Source organism: Scyliorhinus torazame, chromosome 1 (assembly GCF_047496885.1).
Source record: "Scyliorhinus torazame isolate Kashiwa2021f chromosome 1, sScyTor2.1, whole genome shotgun sequence".
Classification (NCBI taxonomy): domain Eukaryota; kingdom Metazoa; phylum Chordata; class Chondrichthyes; order Carcharhiniformes; family Scyliorhinidae; genus Scyliorhinus; species Scyliorhinus torazame.
In genome coordinates this window covers 33939962-33967072 of record NC_092707.1, presented here as the reverse complement: position 1 = coordinate 33967072, position 27111 = coordinate 33939962, and the positions used below count along the sequence as shown (strand labels likewise).

The 27111-nt window shown below is 46.1% G+C and overlaps 1 protein-coding gene and 1 pseudogene across 2 annotated transcripts in view; both read right to left on the bottom strand.

The window, feature by feature from the left end:
* The window catches only part of LOC140396181 (aldehyde dehydrogenase, mitochondrial-like), a 126039-nt gene that overhangs the window by 84630 nt on the left and 14298 nt on the right, over positions 1 to 27111 (bottom strand). The window contains exons 2-4 of one of the 2 annotated variants that reach the window (XM_072484491.1): positions 20161 to 20265; positions 10203 to 10343; positions 7549 to 7628 (exon numbers count right to left, since the gene is read on the bottom strand). In XM_072484491.1, coding sequence (XP_072340592.1) covers positions 7549 to 7628; positions 10203 to 10343; positions 20161 to 20265 — 326 coding nt within the window. The remainder of the gene's footprint in view (positions 1 to 7548; positions 7629 to 10202; positions 10344 to 20160; positions 20266 to 27111) is intronic. The other variant, XM_072484566.1, reaches the window with a different exon arrangement.
* LOC140430943 (U2 spliceosomal RNA) lies at positions 18112 to 18239 on the bottom strand (annotated as a pseudogene).

The window sequence follows — 27111 nt, the reverse complement described above, 5'->3', positions numbered from 1 at the left end:
GTAGTAGTTGCTGAAGTTTGGCAACGCCAGCCCCCCTTCCCTCTGCTCCTTTTGAGCATCACCTTCCTCACCCGCGGGGACTTCCCCGCCCAGACAAATCCCAGGATAATTTTATTCAGCCTCTTAAAGAAGGACCTCGGGATGAAAATGGGGAGACACTGAAATATGAACAAGAATCTCGGGAGAATCGTCATCTTAACAGTCTGCACCCTCCCCGCTAATGGCAGCGGGAGCAAATCCCAACTCCGAACCTCCTCCCTCACTCAATCCACCAGTCGGGACAGGTTGAGCTTATGTAACTTGCCCCAGTCCCGTGCCACCTGTATCCCCAAGTATCTGAAGCCTTCTCCTACCAGCCTGAATGGCAACCCCTTCAGCCTACTCTCCTGCCCCCTCGCCTGAATTACGAACAACTCGCTCTTAGCCATGTTCAATTTATATCCTGAAAACTATATTCCCTCAGGGTTTCCATGATACCGTCCATCCCCGCCTTTGGGTCCGATACGTATAACAGCAGGTCATCCGCGTATAACGAGACTTTATGTTTCACCCCTCCACACACCACCCCCACCCCACCCCCAGACCAGCCCTTTCCAGTCCCTTGAAGCTCCCAGAGCAATTGCTAGGGGCTCTATGGCCAGCGCGAACAGCAGTGGGGAGAGAGGACAACCCTGTCTTCCCCACGGTGCAGTCTGAAGTAATCTGATGTCGTCCTGTTCGTCCTTACACTAGCCTCTGGGGCCTGATACAACAGCCTAACCCAGTCAATGAACCCCTCCCTGAACCCAAACCGTCCCAGCACCTCCCACAGATAGTCCCACTCGACCCAGTCAAAAGCCTTTTCCGCATCCATATCTCTGCCTCCCTGCTCTCCGGGGGCCATCATAATCACATTAAGCAGCCTTCTTAGATTGGCCACCAGTTGTCTATCCTTTACGAACCCGGTTTGGTCCTCCGCAATTATGTCCGGTTCGCAGTCCTCAATTCTAGTCGCCAAGATCTTGGCCAGTAACTTAGCGTCTGCATTGATCAAAGAGATCGGCCTGTAAGACCCACAGGCCTCCGGGTCTTTATCCCGTTTCAGAATAAGCAAAATAGTGGCCTGCGACATCGTCGGGGATAGAACCCCTCGGTCTCTTGCCTCGTTAAAAACCCTGACCAGCACCGGCCCCACTATCTCGGCAAACTTTTTATAAAACTCCACCAGATACCCATCTGGCCCCAGGGCTTTACCCGACTGCATGACCTTCAGGCCCCCCTATACCTCTCGATCCTGACCAGGGCCCCCAGTCTGTCTACCAACCCCCTACCCACTCTTGGGAAGGTCAGTCCGTCCAGGAATCGCCTCATCCCCTCCGGTCCCTTGGGGGGTTCCGAAGTGTTACTATAAAAGTGTTGGGGGGTTCCGAAGCTTACTATAAAAAGTCCCCAAACACCTTGTTCAGCCCTGCCGGGTCCCCCACCAGATTTCCCTCCCCTTCCGCTATCCTTCCTATCTCCCTTGCCGCTTCTCTCTTCCTTAGTTGTTGCGCGAGCATTCTGCTGGCCTTCTCTCCATGCTCATAGATCATGCCTTTTGCCTTTCTAAGCTGCTCTACGGCCTTGCCTGTAGTCAGCACCCCGAACTCGGCCTGCAGCCCCTGTCGTTTCCGGAGTAATTCTGGCCTCGGGAACCCCTGTCCATCTGTAAAATTTCCTTAACCAGTCAGTCCGTTTCTGCCCTATCTGTCCTGTCCCTATGAGCCCGGATTGAGATCAGCTCCCCTCTCACCACTGCCTTCAGTCCTCCCAGAGCACCGCTGCTGAGACTTCTCTGGTATCAGCTCCCCCCATTTGCTCCATGAACCCTCTCAGTTCCTTTGCCATCGCTGGCAACCTGTCCGTTTTTGAAGACGACCGATCCAGGCTCTGGTCCAGGACTGTGTTAAAGTCCCCACCCATGATCAGTTTGCGCGAGTCCAAGTCGGGGATCTTCCCGAGCAACCACCTGATAAAATCCACATCGTCCCAATTAGGGGCATACACACTAACCAAGACTACTCTCACCCCTTCGAGCTTACCCCTAACCATAACAAATCTGCCGCCCCCATCCGCAACTGTATCCTCCGCCTCAAATTGAACCCTTTTATTAATCAGGATCGCAACCCCCCTAGTCTTCATGTCAAGCCCCGAATGAAAGACCTGACTGACCCAGCCCTTTCTTTGCCTAACCTGGTCTGCCACTTTCAGGTGCGTCTCCTGCAGCATGACTCAGTCTGCCTTCAGAATCCACAAATGTGCGAACACACGCGCTCTCTTCATGGGCCCATTTAGCCCTCTGACATTCCAGGTGATCAGCTAGCCTGGGGCTCCCAGCCTTGGCGCCAGCGCGTCTCCCACCCATTGTTCCCGATCATCCCTACTCAAGCAAACACTCTATACAAGTCATAAACAACCCCACAATAGCACACTTCAAGTTAAACAAGAAAAAAAAAGAGATAAAAAATAAAAGGCACTCTCAGTCCTTCCCATTGAGGCAGCACGGTAGTATTGTGGATAGCACAATTGCTTCACAGCTCCAGGGTCCCAGGTTCGATTCCGGCTTGGGTCACTGTTTGTGCGGAGTCTGCACACTCCCCGTTTGTGCGTGGGTTTCCTCCGGGTGCTCCGGTTTCCTTCCACAGACAAAGATGTGCAGGTTAGGTGGATGGGCCTTGCTAAATTGCCCTTAGTGTCCAAAAAGTCTAGGAGGGGTTAGGGGAATAGGGTGGACTTGAGGACTTGAATGAGTCAGTGCAGACTCGATGGGCTCAATGGCTCCTTCTGCACTATATTCTATGAACCAAGGCTGCAACGAGGTCAGGGGCCGAGTGATCCTGGCAGAACCCAAACTGAGCGGTAGTGAGGTTATTGCTGACCATGTGTTGCTTGATAGCGCTGTTGATGACCCCTTCCATCACTTTACTGATGATCGAGAGTAGACTGATGGAGCAGTAATTGGTTGGGTTGGATTTGTCCTGTTTCTTGTGTACAGGACACACCTGGCTATTTTCCATATTGCCGGGTAGGTGCCAGTGTTGTAGTTGTATTGGAACAGCTTGGTGTCCGACGGACGTACTTTACAATGGAAGTCAATTAACTAGATTGCAGCCATCCTAAAATTTTACACGGATGTGTTGAAAGCAATGAAAATTATTTTTAATAAATTAAGCAAACATAAGAACGATGTATTGACACTATTCACTGGCCACTATTCACTTGCACTGTTTTTCAGTCTAATGTTGTCACTTTTTGGGCAAGGGTCATCACTTTTCTAGGATATTTACTACTTGGTTCTGACTCGCTCATTTTCTCATACAGTACTGTATGGGATTAAAGACTGCCCAGATACGGTGCTGTGATCAGGCATTAATTCACAGCAAGGAATACCCATGTGCAAACGGTGAGAGATGATGCACGCTTCCTACTACTGGCTGTTTTTCTTTTTTATTATAAACTAACATTTGGGCCCTCAAAGGGCATCTGCTGTACAAGACATCTGCGTGGATAAACAAATTCGCTAAGATGAAGTTGCAAATTGCAGGACTTTACTATATTATAGAATTAATGATATAACACAGAATCAGACCCATTGGCCTATCCTGCTTTAGTAGAGCTGTCCAATTAATCCCACTCCACTGTTCTGGAGAAGAAAAGTTATGAGATAGGTACATCACTGGCAAGGTCAGCATTTGTTTGCTCCTCCCTAATTATCTTAGAGAAGATGGTGATGAGCTGCCTTTTTGATCTGCTTTAGTCCATCTGGCATGGGAAACCAGAGTCATGCAAATTTCTTCCATTCAATTCCCTTTTGATCCCGCGTCCATTGCTCTTCAGCAGCGCATAATCACCATAATTTGCTGAGTAAAATAGAAGTTTCTTCATTTTACCTCGGAAATTATGTCAATCAGCATAAATCTGTGCTCCAGATTACTGACCCTCTGCCACTGGAAACAGATTCTTCTTATTTACTCCATTAAAATGCTACGATTTTGAACAAGTCTCTCAAATCTCCTCTTAACTTTCTCTGCTCACAAACTTAACAACTCTAGTTTTTGTCATCTCACCACACAGTGAAGTTGCTCGTTCCTCGTATCACTGCAGTAAATCTCTTCTGCAACCTCACTAAGACCAGTAAGACATAGGAGCAGAATTAGGCCATTCGGCCTGTCAAGTCTGCTCCACCATTCGATTAAGAGGGATACGTTACTCATCCCAATTTTCCTGCCTTCTCCCCATAGCCCGATTCCCAATCAAGAAATCCCCTTATTAATCAAGAACACCAGGTTTGTGCAAGGTGCAGCGGTCAGCACTTGCTTGCAAGACCAGTTTCTATCAATATAAAATGTGGCTGAATATCCTCAATATATTTACTAAGTTCTGTTTACGCTGAATCAAATTGCTGAAGATAAGAAAGTAAGTGCGAGGGAAAAACTATCCCTGAAGATCCTTTCGACTGAGAGAGCTGTCACATTGCCGATATTGGATACAAATGAGAGTTCAGAAAGTCTCAATTGAAGAATCAGAATCCGGACCTGGTGGATGTGATCCACTGTTCAATTGAATCTGAAGTAAATTATGAAGACATCAGAAGTAAATTATGAAGGTTCCAGAACCAGGATGTCAGATGTTTGAGCTGTTGTGTATGCCACACTTGGGTGAATCCCACTGATAGAGCTTGGGTCTCTGCTAGGCTGCTGTGTTCAATTTGGCAGAGTATTGATCCTCATCCCCAGCATTTATTTCAATCTCTTTCTGGATCTGATGGGTTCCATCGTGGTTCAGTCAAACCCCCGAAGATAATGTCTCAGACATTACCTCTCCATTCCTTCGGATTGATCAGAATTCCATTTATCTTTAGTCTTCACTGAAATGTGATTGATTGTCTGGTTCTAAACTAATATAGTCCTTTCCATCAAATCCAAATTGCATCCATCTCTTAATGGAGCCGCCTTCAGTAACCTCAACAGACCACTTCCATTGAAGAAAGTAGATTCCGGATGCCTGGTTTGTGATCTTCATTACCGTATCCAGATTCCCCTTTGCAATGTTTCAATGTGTTCACCATATCTGATAGAATTCCACATTAAAAGATTCCATGATGAACTACTACCTGGAAATACAGCAGGGGATATTACCTGCCCCTAGTTCCTATAACCTATTTGGGCACCATTGACCATTCCAATGCTCGTGACTCAGGAAAATCTGCAATCCTGGAGATGCAGTGTATATCACCATGATGGAGTTAGTGGGGTCTCAAACATACAATTCACAACTGCTTGTGACAACACAAGGGAAGAAAAGATATTAATCGAGAAGTGAATACATTGTTCTTTCTGAGGAAATGCAGGTTAACGCGGACTGACTTGGCTTCGCCTCAGTGCTCGGGTGAGGGATTTAACTGTAGAATGAGCTTCTCTCCATCGGTGAGCTGGTCGTGTTCTCCTGTACGCCACATCCAACTGTAATGGCGACTGCCCCTTGAACACGGACAGGAACCTGTCCAGGTGGAAGCTGCTGTCAGGATCTGGACATCCTTTTTAAAAGTGTGGTGCCCAGCACCCTCCAAATAATGTTTCTTGCGTTTTCAGCATCATTAACTACTGTAACAGCTTCGGTTACTTCTCGACCAAATTCCTCACTACATTCAAATCCAAAAAATACCTACATCAACGTAAGCCTATTTGTAGCAAATATGGAATGACATAATCTGCCCAGATTATGGGGCGGCATGGTAGCACAGAGGGGAGAACTATCGCTTCACAGCGCCAGGGTTCCAGGTTCAATTCCCGACTTGGGTCACTGTCTGTGCAGAGTCTGCACGTTCTCCCTGTGTCTGCGTGGGTTTCCTCCGGGTGCTCCGGTTTCCTCCCACAAGTCCCAAAAGATGTGCTGTTAAGAGAATTGGACATTCCAAATTCTCCCTCAGTGTACCCGAACAGGCGCCGGAATGTGGCGACTAGGGGACTTTCACAGTAACTTCATTGCAGTGTAAATGTAAACCTACTTGTGACAATAAAGATTATTATTATAAAAGATTTCCAGTGTGTCAAACAAATATTGCAGTTCAGGCGGCACGGTGGCCCAGTGGTTAGCACTGCTGCATCACGGCGTTGAGACCCGGGCTCGATCCCAGCCCCAGGTCACTGTTCGTGTGGGTCTCACACCCCTCCCCCCCCCCCTCCCCCCACCCACCCCTCCCCCCACCCACCCCAAACCCAAAGATATGCAGACGAGGTGGATTGGCCACACTAAATTGCCCCTTAATTGGATACTCCAAATTGATATTTTTTAAAAAACAACAATTATTGCAGTTCAAATTTGAAACAGCTATCTTTCTCAGGTCAAACTGATACTAGAATAGCTATGACCTTCAAATAAGCAAACAGTAATAATCAGTGATTTTTGATACAGCAACATTTTGTATATTTTTTCCTACATATCCATTTGTCCCTAAAAGGCCAAAAATACAATTATGAAAGAATCTCTGAGAACCAAAATGTTTTTAGACACCATTGGTGAAATCCACATGGAGGCAGTTTTGAAGTGGGAAGTTCTTGTAAGTTGCTCATCAGGCTGTATACCTAACAAGTTCCCACCTCCCAGCAAATTTACTGGAGGTAGAGTCAGACATTCATCTTAAAAAGGACCCCTCACAATCTCTCACCTACATCGGTAGTGCCGGATGTAGTGCCAAACTTTTCCTGTGGAGTTGCCAGCGTCCCACAGCCTTCAGCACTGATTGGCCCTCATCTGCAGAGCCTGTCCACCATCCCTAACTGGACAGGCCTCCTGGAGACAGCTTAATTGGCTGCCTCTGGAAGATTGCACAGGCAGACAGGACTTAAGACACCATTGGGGTAGGGACCCGCAATCCTTACATCCAAAAATGTTGTAAGCTGATAAGATTCTGCCCAATATTTTCAAACGTAACTCAGAAACTGATTTTAAAAGAATTCAAGGCAGAATGTTTAGCGTAAACAGGACATAGCATTTTTACAAATCAGTGGATGAATCACTTAGTAAAAGAGTCCAGTACTTATGAAGCAAAATGGAACACTAAATTTGTGGAGAATACTAATCTTTACATAGTCAGGCAACACTATTATATAAATTCAAAGAACAAAATAGTGAGGGTATATAGAGTAATGCATGTATATAGGCATAACAGTAAAAGTTTACATCTCAATGTAATTCAAACACTAGCGGGCACCACCAGTTCCCAGTATAAATATGAACGATCAGGGAATCTTGGGTAGTGTTAGCAGTGGAGAGAGATAGATCACAACTCAAGGACTAGTTTAGATTAGAGAGAAGTAGCATATGGACTTCATTAGTTAATACTTATCATAGATTATTGTTTAACAGACTCAGTCTTACTTTATTAAATAGTTATAGCTCTATTTAATTTAATCATTATTCAATAAATCAGTTTTGCTTCAAGTTAGAGATTGGTGGTTTCTTTATCATCACGCTTTCAGACCATTCTGAATCACAAGGCAAAGAGTAACGACTTTTTACAACATGTACCTGAGACACTTGATAACCAAATTTAGGTCTACCATGTAGGCTATGTGGTATGGTTTCCCATTGTCCAAGGTCTCCAGCGACTGAAAAACAGAATGGAATTACAATTAAGTCGCTATCGTCAGATCGAAGATTAGCCCCTGTCGGGCCTCAGGGGCTAGGTCCCACCATGTTTCCAATGAACAGGCAAATCAACACTACAGTAATAAAATGTCCTCATCAGTTCATTGCTATGCGGGCAGCATGGTGGCACAGTGGTTAGCATTGTTGCTTCACAGCTCCAGGGTCCCATGTTAGATTCCCGGCTTGGGTCACTGTGCGCAGAATGCACATTCTCCCCATGTCTGCGTTGGTTTCCTCCGGGTGCTCTGGTTTCCTCCCACAAGTCCCGAATGGCGTGCCATTAGGTAATTTGGACATTATGGCTGCACGGTGGCGCAAGTGGTTAGCGCTGTTGCCTCATGGCGCCAAGGTCCCAGATTTGATGCCGGCCCTGGGTCACTGTCTGTGTGGAGTTTGCACATTCTCCCAATGTATGCGTGGGTACTCTAAATTAATAAATAAATATAAAAGATTTGGACATTGAATTCTCCCTCAGTGCACCTGAACAGGCGCTGAAGGGTGGCGACTAGGGAATTTACACAGTAACTTCATTGCAGTGTCAATGTAAGCCTACTTGTGACAATAAAGATTATTATTATTAGAAATGCAGCATTGAACAACGAAGCAAGTGAGACCGTGAGGACCAACTAAATGAGATCATGAGAGCCAAGCAGGATCACCTGTTGCAACAAGTTAAGCAATAATGGTGTGTCGCAAAGGTCGGCCGGCATGGGTCATGAACATAAGCCGGCATGGGTCCCAAGTTCCGCTGGTTGATAAAAAGTGGGTCCCGGGAAAAAAAGTTTGAAAAACACTGACTTTAAGTCATCAAAATCTCCGCTGCTCGTACTCGCATTTGCACTAAATCCCATCCCATCCACGCCTGGCTTCACTGACTTACACCTGGGTAGCATAACTCAATTTGCCCTCTCGAGCTCAATAATCTTTTCCAGCCGTAACTCCAAGATATCTACAGTTCTCTAATTCTGCGGTCTCATACACATCCCCAATTTTTATCTGTCCACCACTGGCTGTTGGGTCTTTAGCCACCTGGACCATAGTTTCTGGAATTTCTTTCCCAAGTAACTCGAACTCTCTTCCTTTAAGATGCTTAAAGCTTACCTCCTAGACCAAACTCTGGGCACCCGTCCCAACACAAGTGTAAATCTGATAAAGCTCCTATGAAGTGCCGTGGGTGTTAAAGGTCCGATATAAATGTAAGCTGGTGTTGAAGTTCCCAAGCTGGGATCAGGATTAAAACCATCCAAATTCATTCAATTTAAGAATCTTATGAGCATCAAGGAGATAATTTCATCCTATATCATAGAATTTACAGTGCAGAAGGAGGCCATTCGGCCCATCAAGTCTGCACCAGACCTTGGAACGAGCACCCCATTTAAGCCCACACTACCAACTTATCCCCATAACCCAGTAAACCCACCTAACCTTTTTGGACACTAAGGGCAATTTAGCATGGCCAATCCACCTAACCTGCACATCTTTGGGCTGTGGGAGGAAACCTTCGCAGATACATGGAGAACGTGCAGATTCTGTACAGACAGTGACCCAAGCTGTGAATCGAACCTGGGACCCTGGAGCTGTGAAGCAACTGTACTAACCACTATGCTGCCGTGTTGCCCTATATGACTGGGCCGAATACAAACTGAAGTGATTAAAATGAAAAGTATGCATGTTAGTTTATTTTAACATTTAGCCCAGGTTGTAGAACAAATCTTCAATCTGTTAAACCGTATAACCCCAACCAACATTTGATAAATGACTAATCAGTTATATTATAATTTCAAACTGACTTCAAAGTATAGCTTAAAAAAATGTAAAATTAACAGAAGATTATTAAACCAATCCATGTCACTCAGTGATAATGGTTTGCCTTCACGCCTAAATACAAGGAAGTAAAAATAATTCAGCTATCACCAAACCATATTACTCCTTTGAAAATCAGACAAGAATTTTTACTAGCAATCACATGCACCTGCATTATGGTCACTACACATGGGACAGACGTAACGGCCTCCTGCCGCTGGTTTTAAAGGCAGAATGGTGGTGGTTTGTAAAATGCAGTGTATGGCCTGTTCACCCCAACCTCCCATTATACAAGGAGGAGGTGTCATGTGGTCTGTTGAGGCCGCTGAATGGCCAATAAATAGTGACTTCTTAAGTACCTCAACCTGTTCCTGCACCTATTTTACCTTTGGCAGAGGAGGCCCATGCTAGGTGACTAGCTCAGCAGCTTTTATCACGAGGGCTGCTGTTGGGCAAGGGGTGGATGGGAACCTCCTTTGGCCAGTACATTCCCCACTGACTGGGATAATGCCTCTAAATAGCTCTGGCATCAGGACAGGCTCCCTGTTTACTCTTCGGGCAGGGAGGCAGAAAAGCCACGTTGACAAAAAAAGGTTAATATACCTGAAGGAACTTTAGGAACACACTGATAAAAAGAGTTTTGACAAAGTTTCTGCAAAACATTACAGCAAAGACAAAGTAAAGTGGGCTCCAAAGTTCAACAAAGCCAGTTTCTTACACAGAGAACTTACTGCCAAATAAGCTCCATCACGCTCAATTAGATCAGCTAGGCGGTTGAGAAGGACCCCTCGTTGTGATGCATCCATTACTCGCCATGGCGATCCAAATCTAAATGCATCTTTTGCTGCCTTCACCGCTTTATTCACGTCATCCTGTGGACAGATTAAACATGGCACATGAACCAGACACAGCACCGACAGAAAGAAACCCAACATCCGACAATATTCAAGGAAATGCATTCATTTAAACGACTATGCCAGTTACCAAAATTTGACCATCCAAAACAATTTTAAAATACATTCACTGACGCACGTATTAACTTAATTTTAGTCACTTGCATTCTAACTGAACACAGTTCATAGTGTAGGAGGAGGCCATTTGGTCCATTGTGCCTGTGGCATCTCTTGAGCTATCCAAAGAGTCTCCATTCCCCAGCTCTTTCCCATGCAGATTTTTCCACTTCAATTATTTTTCCAAGTCTGAATCAGTCAACACCGTCAGACAGTGCATTTCAGATCACAACTGGTTACAAAAGACTTCCCCTTGTGTCACCTCTGGTTCTTTTGCCAATTGCCTTAAATTAGTGTTCTCTTGTTATCAAACCGTCTGCCACTGGAAACAGGATGGGAAGGGGTTGACATAATGGCATTGTCACTGGACTAGTAATCCAGAGATGGCACTGGGGACCCCGATTCAAATCCCATCATGGCAATTGGTGACATTTGAATTCAATAAAAATCTGAAATAAAAAGTCTAATGAGTCTGGCCTGCATGTGACTCCAGGCCCACAGCAATGTTGTTGACTCTTAACTGCCCCCTGAAACAGTGCAGAAAGCCACTCAGTTCAAGGACAATTCAGGATGGGCAATAAATGCTGGCCCAGCCATCAATGCTCACATGAATTTTTTTTAAAAGGTTCTCATTACTTATTCTGTCAAAGCCCTTCATGATTTTGAACACTTCTATCAAATATGCCTTCAACTTATCTCTCTTCTAACGAAAACAAGTATACTTTTTCCAGTCCATCCACATAACGGAGTCCTTCATTATGGTATACTTCTAGCAAATCTCCTCTATACTTTCTCAATGTCTTCACATCCTTCCTAAGTGTGGTATTCAGAATTGACCAAAATACTAGGATCTGATCAGTGCTTTATTTAGCCTAGTTTTCTTGCTTTTGTACTCCATGACTTTATAAACAAACCCAAGAATCCCTCATGCCGTTTCAAAGAATTTTCTCAACTGGACTAGCTACCTTCAAAGATGAACCCCGAAAAACCTAAACATGTCCCGGACAACCTAACTGGCAATATTGGTTCCCTGACCCGCCGCATTAACCGGAAACACCTCACTCTTTCTGACATTCCACTTATAGCCCGAGAAACTCAACCTCTAAATTCTCCCCATTCACTCCAATTGGTCCGATACGAACAACAGCAGGTCGTCCGCGCACAGCGACACCTGGTGTTCCCTACTACCCTTCACAATCACCTGACAATTTATTGATCCCCTGAGGGCCATCGCCAAGGGCTCTAGCACCAACATGAACAGCAGTGGCGACAACAGACCTCCTGCCTCGTTCCCCTGGGACCGTTTAGCACAGGGCTAAATCGCTGGCTTTGAAAGCAGACCAAGGCAGGCCAGCAGCACGGTTCAATTCCCGTAATAGCCTCCCCGAACAGGCACTGGAATGTGGCGACTAGGGGCTTTTCACAGTAACTTCATTGAAGCCTACTTGTGACAATAAGCGATTTTCTTTTCATTTTCAACCTCGAGCTCCATGAACTCATCTCATTTGACTGCACACTCGCTACCAGGGCCACGTATAGCAGACACACCCATGTCACAAACCTCGACCCAAACCAAAACCTTTCCAAAATCACAAACAGGTGCTGCCACTCCAGCCAGTCAAAAGCCTTCTCCGTGTCCATGGAGACCACTACCTCCGTCACCCGTCCCTTCGACGGGGTGACGATCATATTTAATAACCGCCTCATGTTACTGGAAAGCTGCCAGCCCTTTATGAAACCCATTTGGTCCACCACGACAACCCCTGGAACACATCCTTCCTCCTCCCTGCCACCAACTTAGCCAACATTCACATCAGTGTTTAACAATGATATTGGTCTGTACGACCCACACTCCAACGGGTCCTTCCCTTTCTTCGGGATTAGTGTGATCGCGCCTGGGTTAGTGTCTCCAGCAGCTCCCCCTTCTCCAGAGCCTCGCTAAACAACCCAAATAAAGGTGGTGCTAATTCCGTCTCAAACTCCTTATAGAATTCCGCCGGGTAACCATCCGGCCCCGGGGCCTTCCCGACTTTATAACTTTTATGCTATCCATCACATCTCTCGCCCCTAGTGATTCCTCCAGCACCTGCCTGCTATCATCCAACCGTGGGAATTCCAACTTATCCATAAACCACCCCATATCCCTTACCTCACCACCCGGATCAGCCCTATATAAAACTTTGCATAGCACTACCCGAACACCCAGTTAATCTTCCCCAGCTCTAACACTACCTCCCCCCTTCCCTGTCCGTACACTCAGAATTTCCCTGAATGCTGCCTACCTCCGTAGCTAGTAGGCTAGCATATGGCTTGCCTTCTCTTCATATTCATACTGCACCTTCCTCACCCTCTATAGCTGCGTCACTTCCTTCCCAGTTGATCGGCCCTGTAACCTTTCCCCTCCTTGGTGGGGCACTCCAATATTTCCTGTCCACCTAGGCCATCTCGTCCAACAACCGTCCATACTCCTCCCTCCTCCTCCCACCTCTGTACGTCTTGAACGAGGTTACCTCCCCATTCTGATTCAATTCCACATGGTCTCTGATCACTGACTGCACCATCTCACAGAACCGCTTGTCCACCAAAAACCCAGAATCTAACCTCCATTCCGGCTTCAGCTTCGAACTAAGCCTGACCACCGGCCAGTGCAGCGCATGATCGGAGATCACGATTCCCACATACTCCGCCCCATCACACTGCTCGGCTCACTAAAAAAACGTCAATTCTGGCATGTACCCCCTCTCCCTCAGGTTCCTAAACCTCCACAGATTCACCATTCCCATAAATCCTCACAGCTCTTTCGCCATCCTCAGTCACCCCACCGAATTAGGGCTTAATCTCTCCACCCTCAGTTCTAGCAGGCAATTAAATCACCCCCCATAATCAACTGATGTGTGTCCAGATCGAAAATCATTCTCAGCAACCTCTTCACAAACCCAATGTCGTCTGGATTCAGTGGGTAAACGTTCACTAACACCACCGCCATCCCCTCCAACACCCCGCTCACGATCAGGTATATCCCACCTGCACTTCCTTGGCACCTACAAACCCCATTCTTTTGCTCAACAGGATGGCCACCCCCACGACTTTGAATCAAACCCCGAGGGAAATACCTGAACGGCCCATTCCTTGCTCAACCTAACTTGATCCTTCACCCGGAGATGCGTCTCCTGCAGAAAGATCATCCCTGGCTTCAAGCTCGAGTGCGCGAAGACTCGGGACCTCTTCAGCGGCCCGATCAGTCCCCGTACCTTCCATGTTACAAACGTGCAGAGATTGCACGTTCTCCCCTTGCCTGCGTAGGTTTCCTCCGGGTGCTCCAGTTACCTCTCAAGTCCCAAAGGACGTACTTGTATTTAAAAAAAAACTTAAGAGTACCCAATTATTTGTTTCTCCAATTAAGGGGCAATTTAGCGTGGCTAATCCACCTAATCTGCACATATTTAGGTTGTGGGGGTGAAACCCATGCAGCCATGGGGAGAATGTGCAAACTCCACACAAACAATGACCCAGGACCAGGATCGAACCTGGGTCCTCAGCGCCGTAGGCAGAAGTGCTAACCACTGCTCCACCCTGCCGCCCAAAGACGTGCTGGTTTGGTGAATTGAACATTCCGAATTCTCCCTCAGTGTATCAAAACAGGCGCCAGGGTGTGGCAACAAATGGATTTTCACAGTAACTTCATTGCAGTGTTAATGTAAGCCTACTAGTGACACTAATAAAAGATCATTGAGCCAATCCTCTCAACAGCCTAGTGAATCTCCTCTGCACCCCCGCCAGTGCATCCTTTCTCAAGCAAGGAGACCAAATCTGTACACCTTACTCCAGGTGTGGCCTCACCCGCACCCAATACAGCTGCAACATAACCTCCCAGTTTTTAAACTCCCTCCCTCTACCAATGGAGGACAACACTAAATTTGCCTTAATTACTTGATGCACCTGCAAACCAACTTTTTGCAATTCATGCACAAGGACACCTAGATCCCTCTTGCACAGCAGCATGCTGCAATTTTTTTACCATCTAAATAATAGTCCATTTTGCTGTTATTCCAAAATGGATGACCTCACATTTACTCCATCTGCCTGACCCTTGCCCCCTCACTTAAACTATATCCCTCTGCAAACTTTGTGTTCTCTGCACACTTTACTCTACCACCCACCTTTGTGTCATCTGCGAACTTTGACACATTACACTTGGTCCCCAACTCCATATCATCTATGTAAATCGTAAACAATTTCGGTCCCAAAACTGATCCCCGAGGCACACCACTAGCCACTGATCGCCAACCAGAAAACCCCCCATTTATCTCTCCACTCTTTGCTTTCTGTTAGTTAACCAATCCCCTATCCATTAATACATTACCCTTAACCCTTAACACCATGCACCCTTATCGTATGCAACAGTGCGGACCTTATAGAATGCCTTCAGGAAATCCAGATATACCACATCACCGGTTTCCCCCTTGTCCACCGCACTCCTAATGCCTTCAAAGAATTCCAACAAGTTAGTTAAACATGACCTGCCTTTCATGAACCAATGCTGCATCTGCCCAATGGGACAATTTCTATCCAGATGTCTTGATATTTTGTCTTTGATAGATTCAAGCATTTTCCCCACTACAGAAGTTAAGCTAACTGGCCTAAAGTTAACAGGCTTTTGTCTACCTCTTTTTAAAAAAAGGTGGAGTCACATTTGCTGTTTTCTATCTGCCGCGACCGCCCCAGAGTCCAGCGAATTTTGGTAAATTACCACTAGCGCATTTTCTATTTCCCCCGCCATCGCTTTTAGTACCCTGGGACGCATTCCATCAGGGACAAAGACTTGTCTATCTTTAGCCCCATTAGTTTGCTCAACACTACCTCCTTATAGTTTCTAGATCCTCACCTGCCATAGCCTCCTTGCCAACAATTATTGGCATGTTATTTGTGCCTTCGACTGTGAAGACCGACACAAAATACCTGTTCAATGCCTCAGCCATTTCCCATTATTAAATCCCGTTTCTCATCCTCTAAAGGACCAATGTTTATCTTAGCCACTCCTTCATTTTATATATTTGGCGAAGCTTTTGCTCTCGGTTTTATATTCTGAGCTAGTTTACTCTCAATCTATTTTACTTTTCCTTTATAACTTTTTTCGTGAAAATTTCCTAATCCTCTAGTTTCCCACTAATTTTGCCACTTTGTATGCATTTTCTTTCAATTTGATACCCTCCTTTATTTACTTAGATAACCATGGCCCTTTTCCTACAGACCTTCCTCTTCACTGGTATATATTTCGCTGAGCATGTGAAAAATCACCCGGGCCACACCCTGGGCTGCATCGGGACTGCTGGTGGAGCCTGTTCCTGGCAGGAGGCGCAATTGCAGGCTACTGGCTTGATCTTCTCCTCAATAGTTGGACCAGAAGATGCACCTCCACTGTTCCACCATAAAGGCTTTGCTCCCAGTCTACCTTCACAAATTCTCCCTCACCCCATTGTAGTCTTTGTTTAAACACAAGACACTGGTATTGAATTTTACTTTCTCACCCTCCATCGGTGTTCAACCATACAAGGATCGCTCCTTCCAAGAGTATCCCTAACTTAAGAGTTCATTAATTATTATTCCTGTCTGATTATACAGGACCAGATCGAGGATAGCTTGCTTTCTTGTAGGGTCCATTACATACTGTTCGAGGAAACTGTCGCGGATACATTCTATGAAGTCCTACTCAAGGCTGCCTTGACCAACCTGGTTTGACCAATGAACAAGTAGATTAAATCCCCCATGACAACTGGCATACCATTTGTACATGCATCAGTTATTTCTTTGTTTATTGCCCGCCCATATTATTTGGTGGCCTATAGACGACACCTATCAGCGACCTTTTCTCCTTACGATTTTTAATTTCCACCCAAAAGGATTCGCCTTTTTCTCCATAGCTACACTTTCCTGGAAATTCCCCACTTTAGGATAAAAAGAGTTCAAACCAACACCTTTGAGCCGGAGCTGCCCTATGTGCGACCACTCATTCCTTGGCCGCCACTGGAAGTCACGAGCACCTCTGTTGGTGCAATGCTGGTCGTGGCATGAAGCAAAGAGAAAATGGTACCAACTGCGTCTCCCAAGATCCTGAGGTCATCTTCTTCATGACATGCTTGAATGTTTGAACTGCTCGTGCTCCATTGTTGGACATCATGACTTCAGGCAGTCTGCATGCTAAAAATCAGTCTGTCCATGGTTGCTCGTCTGGTCGCCATGGGGACCCGGTCTACTTCAAAACACTTCGAGTGGGAGTCTACTAAATGAGAAATGTGGCCTCCTGAAACGGACCTGCAAAGTTGATGTGTACACAGGACCATGGCTTCCCGGGCCACTCCCTGGGCTGTATCGGGACTGCTGGTGGAGCCTGTTCCTGGCAGGAGGTGCATTTGGGGGCCACTCACTTGTTCTTGGCATCCAGTCCTAGACACCAAATGTAGCTGCGCGCCAATGTTTTCATTTTGGCTATCCCAGAATGCCCGTTATGGAGATCTTTTAACAGGGTAGTGTGCCCCGGTTCGGGTACCACCATCCGCATTCCCCACAGGAGGACGCCATCTTCGACACTCATTTCAGATAGCTTGGAAGTGTACGGCTTCAGCCCTATGTCGGGTCCCGTATTGGACCATGCGTCAACCCTCGATAACTCAGGGTCGGACTGGGTCCATCCTCGGACATGTACTGCCGTCACTGGCAAAGCGGCCATGTGATGACCTCCGCGGCTACGACAGGAGCTGGTGGCTCAACGCACCCAGGGTCCTTGCGCCCGGGTGATGCTCTAAAGTATACTCATAGGCAGGGTCCACCTCTGAACTAGTGCAGTTGTTATTGCTGGTTATGTTCCCCATGTGTTCCTGATGCAAGGTCGCGGTGATGTCGTCCAGGTAGACAGCCACCTTGGTAGCCCTTCGAGATATTCTCCATAACCCTGCGAAATATCACACAAGCCGAGGAGATGGATATAGCTTCAACACGGGGACTACAGGCGCGGCCCAATCAGCATAGTGGATGGGGCGAATAATACCCAGCTGTTCCAAACGGTCCAATTCCCAGTCTCACTTGGCGCAAAGTGCATACGGCACAGAATGATGAATGGTCCGATGCTGGGGAACGGCACCCTCATGTGATTGCGGGAGCCTCGTTCCTGGCCTTGGTGTCAATACTGGCGCCCACCATCCGGGATGAGTCGGGGGAAGCTACATGGTTGCTCTGGGATGAGTCACGGCAGCAGTTGTGGGACCTGCAGTGACTTCCGCCTTGGGTCGATCCCGGCCCCTGGGTTCCGGTGGTTGGCAGTTGGTGGTCTTTATGACACCCAATGTTCAGGGCCGGTAGACCCTGGAGTTCTTGGAGTCCATGGTCGGCGCTTTCCTGGGAGTGCGCTACGTTGACAGCCATGTCGGGGGTCAGGGTAGTCTCCATTAGTAGCTGATGTTGCATCTCCTGGTCCCAAAGGAAGCACTCCCGCAGTGATTCAGCCAGGGCAGCGCAGAACTCACAGGGGGCAGGGCTTCTCGTTTCAAATATTTTATTTATTTATTATTACTTTTTCAGAGTTACAAAGCCAGAGTTCAGAGTGTGCACAGTGGCGAACCCCCCAAACCAGCTTATTGCCTGCTCCAAAACCGATTCAAATTGAATCCAATTCATGGTCCCCACAAGAGAGGCATACCAGATCTTAGCCAACAGACCGAGCAGATACTACACTTGATCTTAGCCAAAAGGCAGAGAAGTGATTCTTGTTTCAAATATATTGCCATTAGAACTCAGGGCACCGGAGAGATTCTTCTGTGCACACAATCCTATCAGTTTCTAACATGAACCTTGATCAAAGAAGAATCAATTTTGGCACAGTGGTTAGCACTGCCGCCTCACAGCTCCAGAAACCTGGGTTCAATTCCGGCCTCGGGTGACTGCGTGTGGAGTTTGCACTTCCTCCCCGTGTCTACGCGAGTTTCCTCCGAGTGCTCTGTTTCTCCCCCCCACAGTCCGAAGATGTGCAGGTTAGGTGGATCAGCCATGCTAAATTGCCCCTTAGTGTCCAAATGGTTAGGCGGGATTACTGGGGTAGGGTAGAGGTGTGGCTTTAAGTAGGGTGTGCTTTCCAAGGACCGGTGCGCCAAATGGCCTCCTTCTGCAATGCACATTCTATGATTCTATGATAATTTTCCATAAATATGTACCTCCTTTAACAGTTTTGATCTGCTTAGGCAACAGTTTGTTTAAAGTAGTCAAAGTTTGAAATCCCAATTACTCACCAAGAGAATAAAGCCACATTATCCAACAGTTTTAAACAAACAAAATAAACTTTACAACAGGAATCAGGAAAGTAAACAATTTACAATATTGATCTAACATTCAGAATTAACAGGAAGTAAATATGAATTAACAGACAAATTATGGTTGAACACACAATGCACATTAAATGGCAGATGTGAGTAAGACAGATCTCATATTTTTAAAACCTCATGCTCGATTTCAACTTTTCCCTTTCAGAAATCTTGCCTCTGAATTCCCTCAAAGCCAGTGAGACTAGTTCAACAACTGTTCATCGCCTGATGGTTCAATCTATTCACCTGAGATTCATAAAGCTGCACTCCCATGTCTAATTATTGGCATAATTTTGCAGACTTCTCTGTGTGCAGTTTGCACATTCTCCCGTGTGTGCGTGGGTTTCACCCCCACAACCCAAAGATGTGTACGTTAGGTGGATTGATCACACTAAATTGCCCCTTAATTGGAGAAAAAAAAAATAATTGGGTGCTCTAAATTGTTTTTAAAAATTTGCAGACTTTGCGCTTCACTATGCCGGCACTGCTCTGGGTTTCTCCAAAGCCCTGCTGCAGTGAGCCCTGAGCCCCAACTAACTGGTAGGATGATGTGGAGATGCCATCTCTGGATCTGTAAAGATTTAATCACCTGCTAATGCTCGCATTCCAAGCATTGTTTGGCATCTTTGAATTTGTCTATATAAAATATATATATATTATATATGTTTCTGGAACAGACATCTTCATTCACCTGAGGAAGGAGCAGCGCTCCGAAAGCTAGTGACATCGAAACAAACCTGTTGGACTTTAACCTGGTGTTGTAAGACTTTGTACTGTAACTGGTAGGAGCCAGTGACCTGTCACCTTCTCAGTCCCTGGACTTCCCAGAGCCCTAACTGCCTGGAGCATGCTAGCAGTTACCCCCCTCTCCCAGCAAACATACATATAAATTGAACCTAATTCCATGACAACAGTCTTTCTGGATTCACTCAATGCTTTTAGACTAATTCAGCTCTAGCTCCCAAAACTAAACAGCTCTCTGGACTACCCTTCTGTGCGAGTACTAGAAACATCATGTCTCCAATTCTCCAACTAATTAAGCCTACCCGCTATCTAATGGTTCCATCTCAACTCTAGTTAACAAGCATGGGTAACACTCTGAATTGCCCTTTTATTTTACGTGTCCTGGCAATCTCCTAAACTCAACATTTTAATTACCTTACCTCAGCAACAATCTGCCCAAAACTAAACATTAATTTCTGAAATACTAACATGAACTATGGTTCAATCAATCACGACACAAACTAGGGATACATGGGAAACAGTTGGCTCAAATGTAAAGATGGTGATTTATGAGCAACAAATAAAAGAAAAACAGCACAAATTACCTTATCTCCTTTGGCAACTTGACAAATGATTTCCCCTGTGGAGGGGTTGATGGTTGGGAATGTTTTCTTACTGACTGCATCGTGCCATTCATTGTTGATAAAAATCTGAAAAAAGGAAAAAAATTCATAAGACTACTTTTTGTTGAAGATGGGCAGCACGGTAGGACAAGTGGCTAGCACTGTGGCTTCACAGCGCCAGGGTCCCAGGTTCGATTCCCCACTGGGACACTGTGCGGAGTCTGCACGTTCTCCCCGTGTCAGCATGGGTTTCCTCCGGGTGCTCCGGTTTCCTCCCACAGTCCAAAGATGTACAGGTTAGGTGGATTGGCCATGCTAAATTGCCCTTAGTGTCCAAAAAGGATAGGAGGGGTTATTGGGTTACGGGGATAGGGTGGAAGTGAGGGCGTAAATGGGTCGGTGCAGACTCGATGGGCTGAATGGCCTCTTTCTGCACTATGTTTTATGGCACATTCTAGTTTTCATTTCTTGGGTACTCTAAATTTATTTTAAAAAAAGAATGCCGGTCATGACCAGCTTTTGAATGCTAACAATGCAGTTTTCCTGCCCGATGAGACAGCAGAGAGCAGGTCACACATCCTGAGTGTACACTGACGTCATTTGCCCTGTACGTCTGTGCTTTTGGCGCCAGGCGCCAGGACTGCAAAGAACTGAAGGTGGATCATTTTGTTATAAGGAAGAGGGGGCCAAGGGCACAAAGAAGCCAAGACCTGACAAATGAATCTTCTGGAGAGAGCTGCACAGAGGAGTCCACGGCAGTGAGAGTGTGAGCTGAAGGGCCTCTGGTGAACAGCCCAAGAAGAAAATGAAATCAGGAACAAAGCAGTATAAAGATAGGTTTTTGAGGTATGACTTTTTAAAATTGTGCCAATACAATTCAGAATGCAAAGTCCACGTGTGTTATTTGTTTTGCTTCCTGACATTACCAACCAGCACAACTGGCACAGAGATTTATGAAGCGTTGATAGTTACGTGGTTGAAAAATGTGGGCTCGAATGGATACATTGCAGAGGAATCACAAGTGATGAGGTAGCCAATTTGATTGGTAAAAACAGCAGAGTTATAATAAGGATTAAGGAAGCCGCTGGTCAGGGCATTGCTTGGAATCATTGCTTTTTTGACCATGAGACATTGGCATCGAAAGGAATTCCATCCTATCTTGGAAGTGGTGTTGAAAGGAATTGCGAAAGTTGTGAATTTTCTAAACGCGGCACACACTCAATATCAGGCTTTTTGAAGCTCTGTGTTCTGATATAGGGGCCGCGCACACACAATTTATTGTTCCATGCAGAGGTATGTTGGCTGTCAACGGGAAGACTGCTTGTCAGAGTTTATGAATGGAGGTATGAAATCCATGCTTTCCTCATCGCTCCCTCTGGCTGATTCGTTTGGTGATGAAACTTTAACCATGCCTTACCTTGCAGACATCTTTTCAATTCTAAATGAACTGAACGTCAAATTGCAAGGGAAGGATGATTGTTTCTACACTGAAGAATAGATGCTATCCAAAAGTCATTGAAAGTTTAGCAAGTGCGAGTACAAAGCCAAAGTACATGTTCCCCACACTGCTACAACACAACGAAGACAATAGTAAGGGAAATGTCAATAGATTGACAAGCTTTATTCAGTCGCATCTGGCTGCGCTGATTAACGGTTTTTGACACTACTTTCCAAGGGTAGAAAGAGTGTCAGATTTTCAGAGGGAAGCAGTGGGTGAAAACTCCTTTTGATTTTGAGACCCCAGAGTCAATTATTAACTTACAACTGACTCCAAATTAAGAAACTGAACTTCTGCACCTCACCTGTGACATTAAAGAACATCACAAGTCCACAAAGCTGTCAGCATTCTGGAGTAGCGTCTCTGTGAAGAGTACCCAGTGCCAAAGTTAAAACAAGCATTTTGCTGGTTTTGCCCTTCACAACAACCGACATATGTGAGATTGGATTTTCTGTCCTCACACAGATGAAGACAGCACAAAGAAACTGGCTGACCTCTGCACCTGATGACACGTAGCCCTGTCCTCCTGTGAACCTGGATGAGATTGTGAGGACCAAGCAGACTCACCTGTCGCATTAAAGGGAAGTAAAAATGGTGCGTTGCGAAGGTCGGCCGGCATGGTTCACAGAAGGTCAGCTGGTTGATAAAAGTGGGCCCCAGGAAGAAAAGTTTGAAAAACACAAGTCTATAGACTACACCGAGCAATGTGATTGCACCAATTATGTTCCTTAGCTCTAACCAAATCGGTTTGCCCTTGAATCCTCTGGGATATCCTGCTTCTCCCCAACCCCATAACCCCACCTAAGCTGCACAGCGGCAATTTTAGCATGGTCAATCCACCTAATGTGTACACCTTTGGACTGTGGGAGGAAACCAGAGCAGCGAGGAAACCCACAGATATGGGGGAAGGTGTAAACTCCACACAGGCAGTCATCCAAAGCTTTAATTGAATCAGAGTTCCTGGTGCCATGAGGCAGCAGTGCTAACCACGGTCGGTGGACATTAGCAAAACACCCCACAAGGAACTTTTACTAACTTACTATTTTCTATACTAGTGCTTTCTGTATTTTGTGCATGATTTTCATTTCATTTCATGGTATTCACCCGTTTCCACATAACTGCCGAGTTAGTTTAAAACCTTCCCAAAAATATTAGAAAAACGTCCCACAAGGAACTCTGTCTGACCTCTGTTCAGATGCAACCCATCCAACTTGTGCAGATATCATCTCCACCAGAGCCAATTCCACTACCCTCCCTCCTGCACCATCTTTCCAACCATGCATTCACCTATTTCTGTACTCGCTTTCATATGGCACCCCCAGCAGATCGTTGAAGGTATACATGCCACAAAGGAAGTTGATTGTGGCTGTCAGAGGCCAGTCAACTCAGCCTGACAACATCACTATGTCAGTTCTTTGGCAGTGTCCTAGGCCCAACTGATTGATTTAATAACCTTCCTTCCTTCCACCATAAAAGGTCAGAAACGGGAATACTTACTCCAGAATGTTTAGCTCCATTTTCAACACCTCAGACAATAGGGCAGCACGGTGGGGCAGTGGTTAGCACTGCTGTCTCACAGCACCGAGGACCCAGGTTCAATCCCAGCCCTGGGTCACTGTCTGTGTGGAGTTTGCACATTCTCCCAGTGTCTGCGTAGGTCTCAACCCCTAATAACCCAAAAACATGTGCAGGGTAGGTGGATTGGCCATGCTAAATTGCCCCTTAATTGGAAAAAAAGAATTGGGTACTCTCAATTAAAAAAAAAAAAATTTAAAACAATTTTCTCCCCGTGTTAGTGTGGGCTTTGCCCCCACAACCCAAAATGTGCAGGCTAGGTAGATTGGCCACGCTAATTGCCCCTTAATTGAAAAAAAAAAAAATGAATTGGGTACTCTAAATTTAAAAACAAATTCTAAACAATCAAAGTATATTGCATTAAAAGGGAAAGGAAGGGCAAACAAAATGCAGAGCTCCCTCGACTGTAAAGGAGATATAAATTAAGAAGAAAAAGTGATATTAGGCAATGCCTCCTGTAATGCCCCATATTCTCGCCCGTCCTTCCTTGAGCAGTGGTGTTCATAGAATTACTACAGTGAAGGAGGCCATTCAGTCGATTGGGTCGGCACCGACCCTCTGAAAGACCACCCTACCCAGGCCCACACCTCCACCCTATTCCCATAACCCAGTAACCCCACTTATTGGACACTAAGGGGCAATTTAGCCTGGCCAATTCACCTAACCTACACATCTTTGGACTATGGGAGAAAATCGGTGCACCCAAAGGAAACCCACGCAGACACGGGAAGAATACGTAAACTCCACACAGACAGACAGTCACCCAAGGCTGGAATTGAACCCGGGATATATTTACTAACCACCAATCTGCTGGGACCTTTCTAAGAAAACCATAATTACTACAAATATAACCAACACTTGCTGCTCCTGGCATGCTCTACTGTACTTTTGTTGAACCATGGTCTTGATGACAACAGTAGAGTGCAAGGGAGAAGCCAGGAAACGAGGTTACAAATTGTGGTTGGATACACTTCTGCTGATGACCCAAAGCACCTCATGAACGTCCAGTTTTGAACTGTTCTGAATCTACTCCATTTAGCAGTCGTAGTGTCACATGACATTCTGGAGGTCAGCTGCACTCAAGACCAGATTTTGTTTCCAAAGTACGTGCAATGGTCGTTCCTGCTAATACCATCATGGATAGACATGGCTGACAATTTGAAAATTTTCCTTCTTCAACTATATGATGCAAACCTAATCTGGCAGCTGTGCCTTTCAGTGTTGAACCAGCTCAATCATGATGCTACTAAGACATCAAGGTTTTCCATCAAGAATACCTTTGTTGCGCTTGTTGCTCAAGTGGTGTTCAACGAACAAAGAGTGCTAATTCAGCCAGAGAGCTGAATAATAATCAGCAAGAGATTTCCTTGCCAACTTTTGACATGATATTACACAATTTCATGGGGTTCAGGGTCAATGTTGAGGACATTAGGGCCACTTTGTCACAATTGTATACCACTGTCCTGTCAGTGGGACAGGACATATCCAGGAATGGTGATGTAGGCTGAAAGGGATAATTCTGTGAGTACGACTATATGCATGCAGGAACAGAGGGACCTGGGGTATATGTGCACAAATCACTGAAAGGGGCAGGCCAGGTTGAGGAAGCATACACGATTCTGGGTTTTATAAATAGAGGCATTGAGTACAAAAGTAAGAACATTATGATAAATCTGTATAAAGCACTGGTTTGGCCTCCTCTAGAGTATTGGACCACACTTTAGAAAGGATGTGAAGGCATTAGAAAGGATTCATGTGAACAGTTCCAGGGATTAAGAACTTCAGTTACATGGATAGATTGGATAAACTGGAACTGTTCTCCTGGAAGACGGTTGACAGAAGATTTGATAAAGGTATTGAAAATCACAAGGGGTCTGGATGGAGTAGATAGGGAGAAAATGTTCCCATTGATGCAAGTGTCTAAAACCAGAAGACACCAATTTAAGGCAAGTGGCAAAAGAAGCAATGGCAACAGGAGGGAAAATCAGTTCGTAGTTCGGATCTGGAAAGAACTGCCTCAGTGTGTGGCCGGCTGAGCCAGATTCAACTGTGACTTTCAACGGGAATCGGATAATTATCTGAAGAGAAAAGATTTGCAGGGCTATGAGAAATGGGACTAGGCGAGTTGCGCTTGCAGAGCCAAAATGAACACAACTTCCTTCCATGCTGTAACCATTCCGTGATGTCATGTCATGCTGTTGCTCGACTATCTGCGAGGAAGATCTCCCACTTTTGACAGAAGCTGTCCCCGATCTTAGTGAGGAAGACATTGCAGGGGCGAACTGGGTAGCTGTGTCTTTGAAGCATGTGACACCTAGGTTAAGTTGTACCAAATAAAAAGCAGATGGACCAATCAGTATGGACCAGGTATCAGATTCAAACACAGAGGGACACAGTGAAGATGACAATTCAAAACCATCCTCACTTATATCTGGGGACTTGTGCAAAAATTGGGAGAGCCAGCACGCAGGCTATTCAAAGCTGACAGAGTCTTGCCCATCAAATCATTTCCTGTCTCAGGGGTAGCAGAGTGGTTAGCACTGTTGCTTCACAGCTCCAGGGTCCCAAGTTCGATTCCCAGCTTGAGACATTGGCTGTGCAGAGTCTGCACGTTCTCCGTGTTGGCATGGGTTTCCTCCGGGTGCTCCGGTTTCCTCCCACAGTCCAAATACGTGCAGGCTCAACAAAGAACAAAGAAATGTACAGCACAGGAACAGGCCCTTCGGCCCTCTAAGCCCGTGCCGACCATGCTGCCCGACTAAACTACAATCTTCTACACTTCCTGGGTCCGTATCCTTCTATTCCCATCCTATTCATATATTTGTCAAGATGCCCCTTAAATGTCCCTATCGTCCCTGCTTCCACTACCTCCTCCGGTAGCGAGTTCCAGGCACCCACTACCCTCTGCGTAAAAAACTTGCCTCGTACATCTACTCTAAACCTTGCCCCTCTCACCTTAAACCTATGCCCCAGAAGGGCTCGGTGGAGAAATGTTTGGAGGTGCAGGGGTTGCAAATCCGAGAGATTGAGAGGGTGATGTTAGATCAGAGTGATCGGGTGGTGGCATTGGAGGCGGAGGTGGGGCTCTTAAGAGACCTTTGAGAGCAAAGGTGGAGGAGCAGGAAAACAGTTCGAGAAGGCAGAACCTGCAGATGGTGGGCCTGCCTGAAGGAATGGAAGGTGTGAGTGCCACAAGGTATATGTAGAGGATGCTGGCGGGGCTAGTGGCGGAGGAAGTGCCGGATAAGGCCCCTGAAGTGGACAGAGCGCATAGGTCTCGGAGGCAGAAGCCCAGATCAGGGGAGCAATTGTGGGCGGTGATCGTGAGACTGTAAGTTTGTGGAGAAAGAGAAGATCTTGCAGTGGGCCAGGGAGAAGCGCAACTGTGAATGGGAGGGGAACAAGGTCAGAATATATCAGGACATTGGAGCCGAGCTGGCAAAAAGGCGTGCAGGGTTCAACAAGGCCAAGGTAGAGCTATATCGGCGGCAGATCAGGTTTGGGTTGCTTTACCCAGCAAAATTATGGGTGACGTTTGAAGGCCAGGAATATTACTTTGAGACTCCAGATGCGGCAGAGAGGACTTCATCAAGGAGCATAAACTGGGGGAGAACCGAATTGAACAATTCTGGGAGACTGAGGTGCTGGCACTTTGAAATGATTGGGAATATGGTAGAGTGGGGGGTTTCTTTTTCTCTGATCTGGAAGGGGTTCTTTTTCTTGTTTGTTATTTGCTGTTGCGTTGACAAAGTGCAGCAAGGTTGTAAAGTTTATGTGGGGATGGCTATCCCCATTCCCCCCCGCCCCTCCGGTTTCCTAGGGCTGTGTGTGTTTTATCTCTCTCTTGTTTGTTTGCTCTT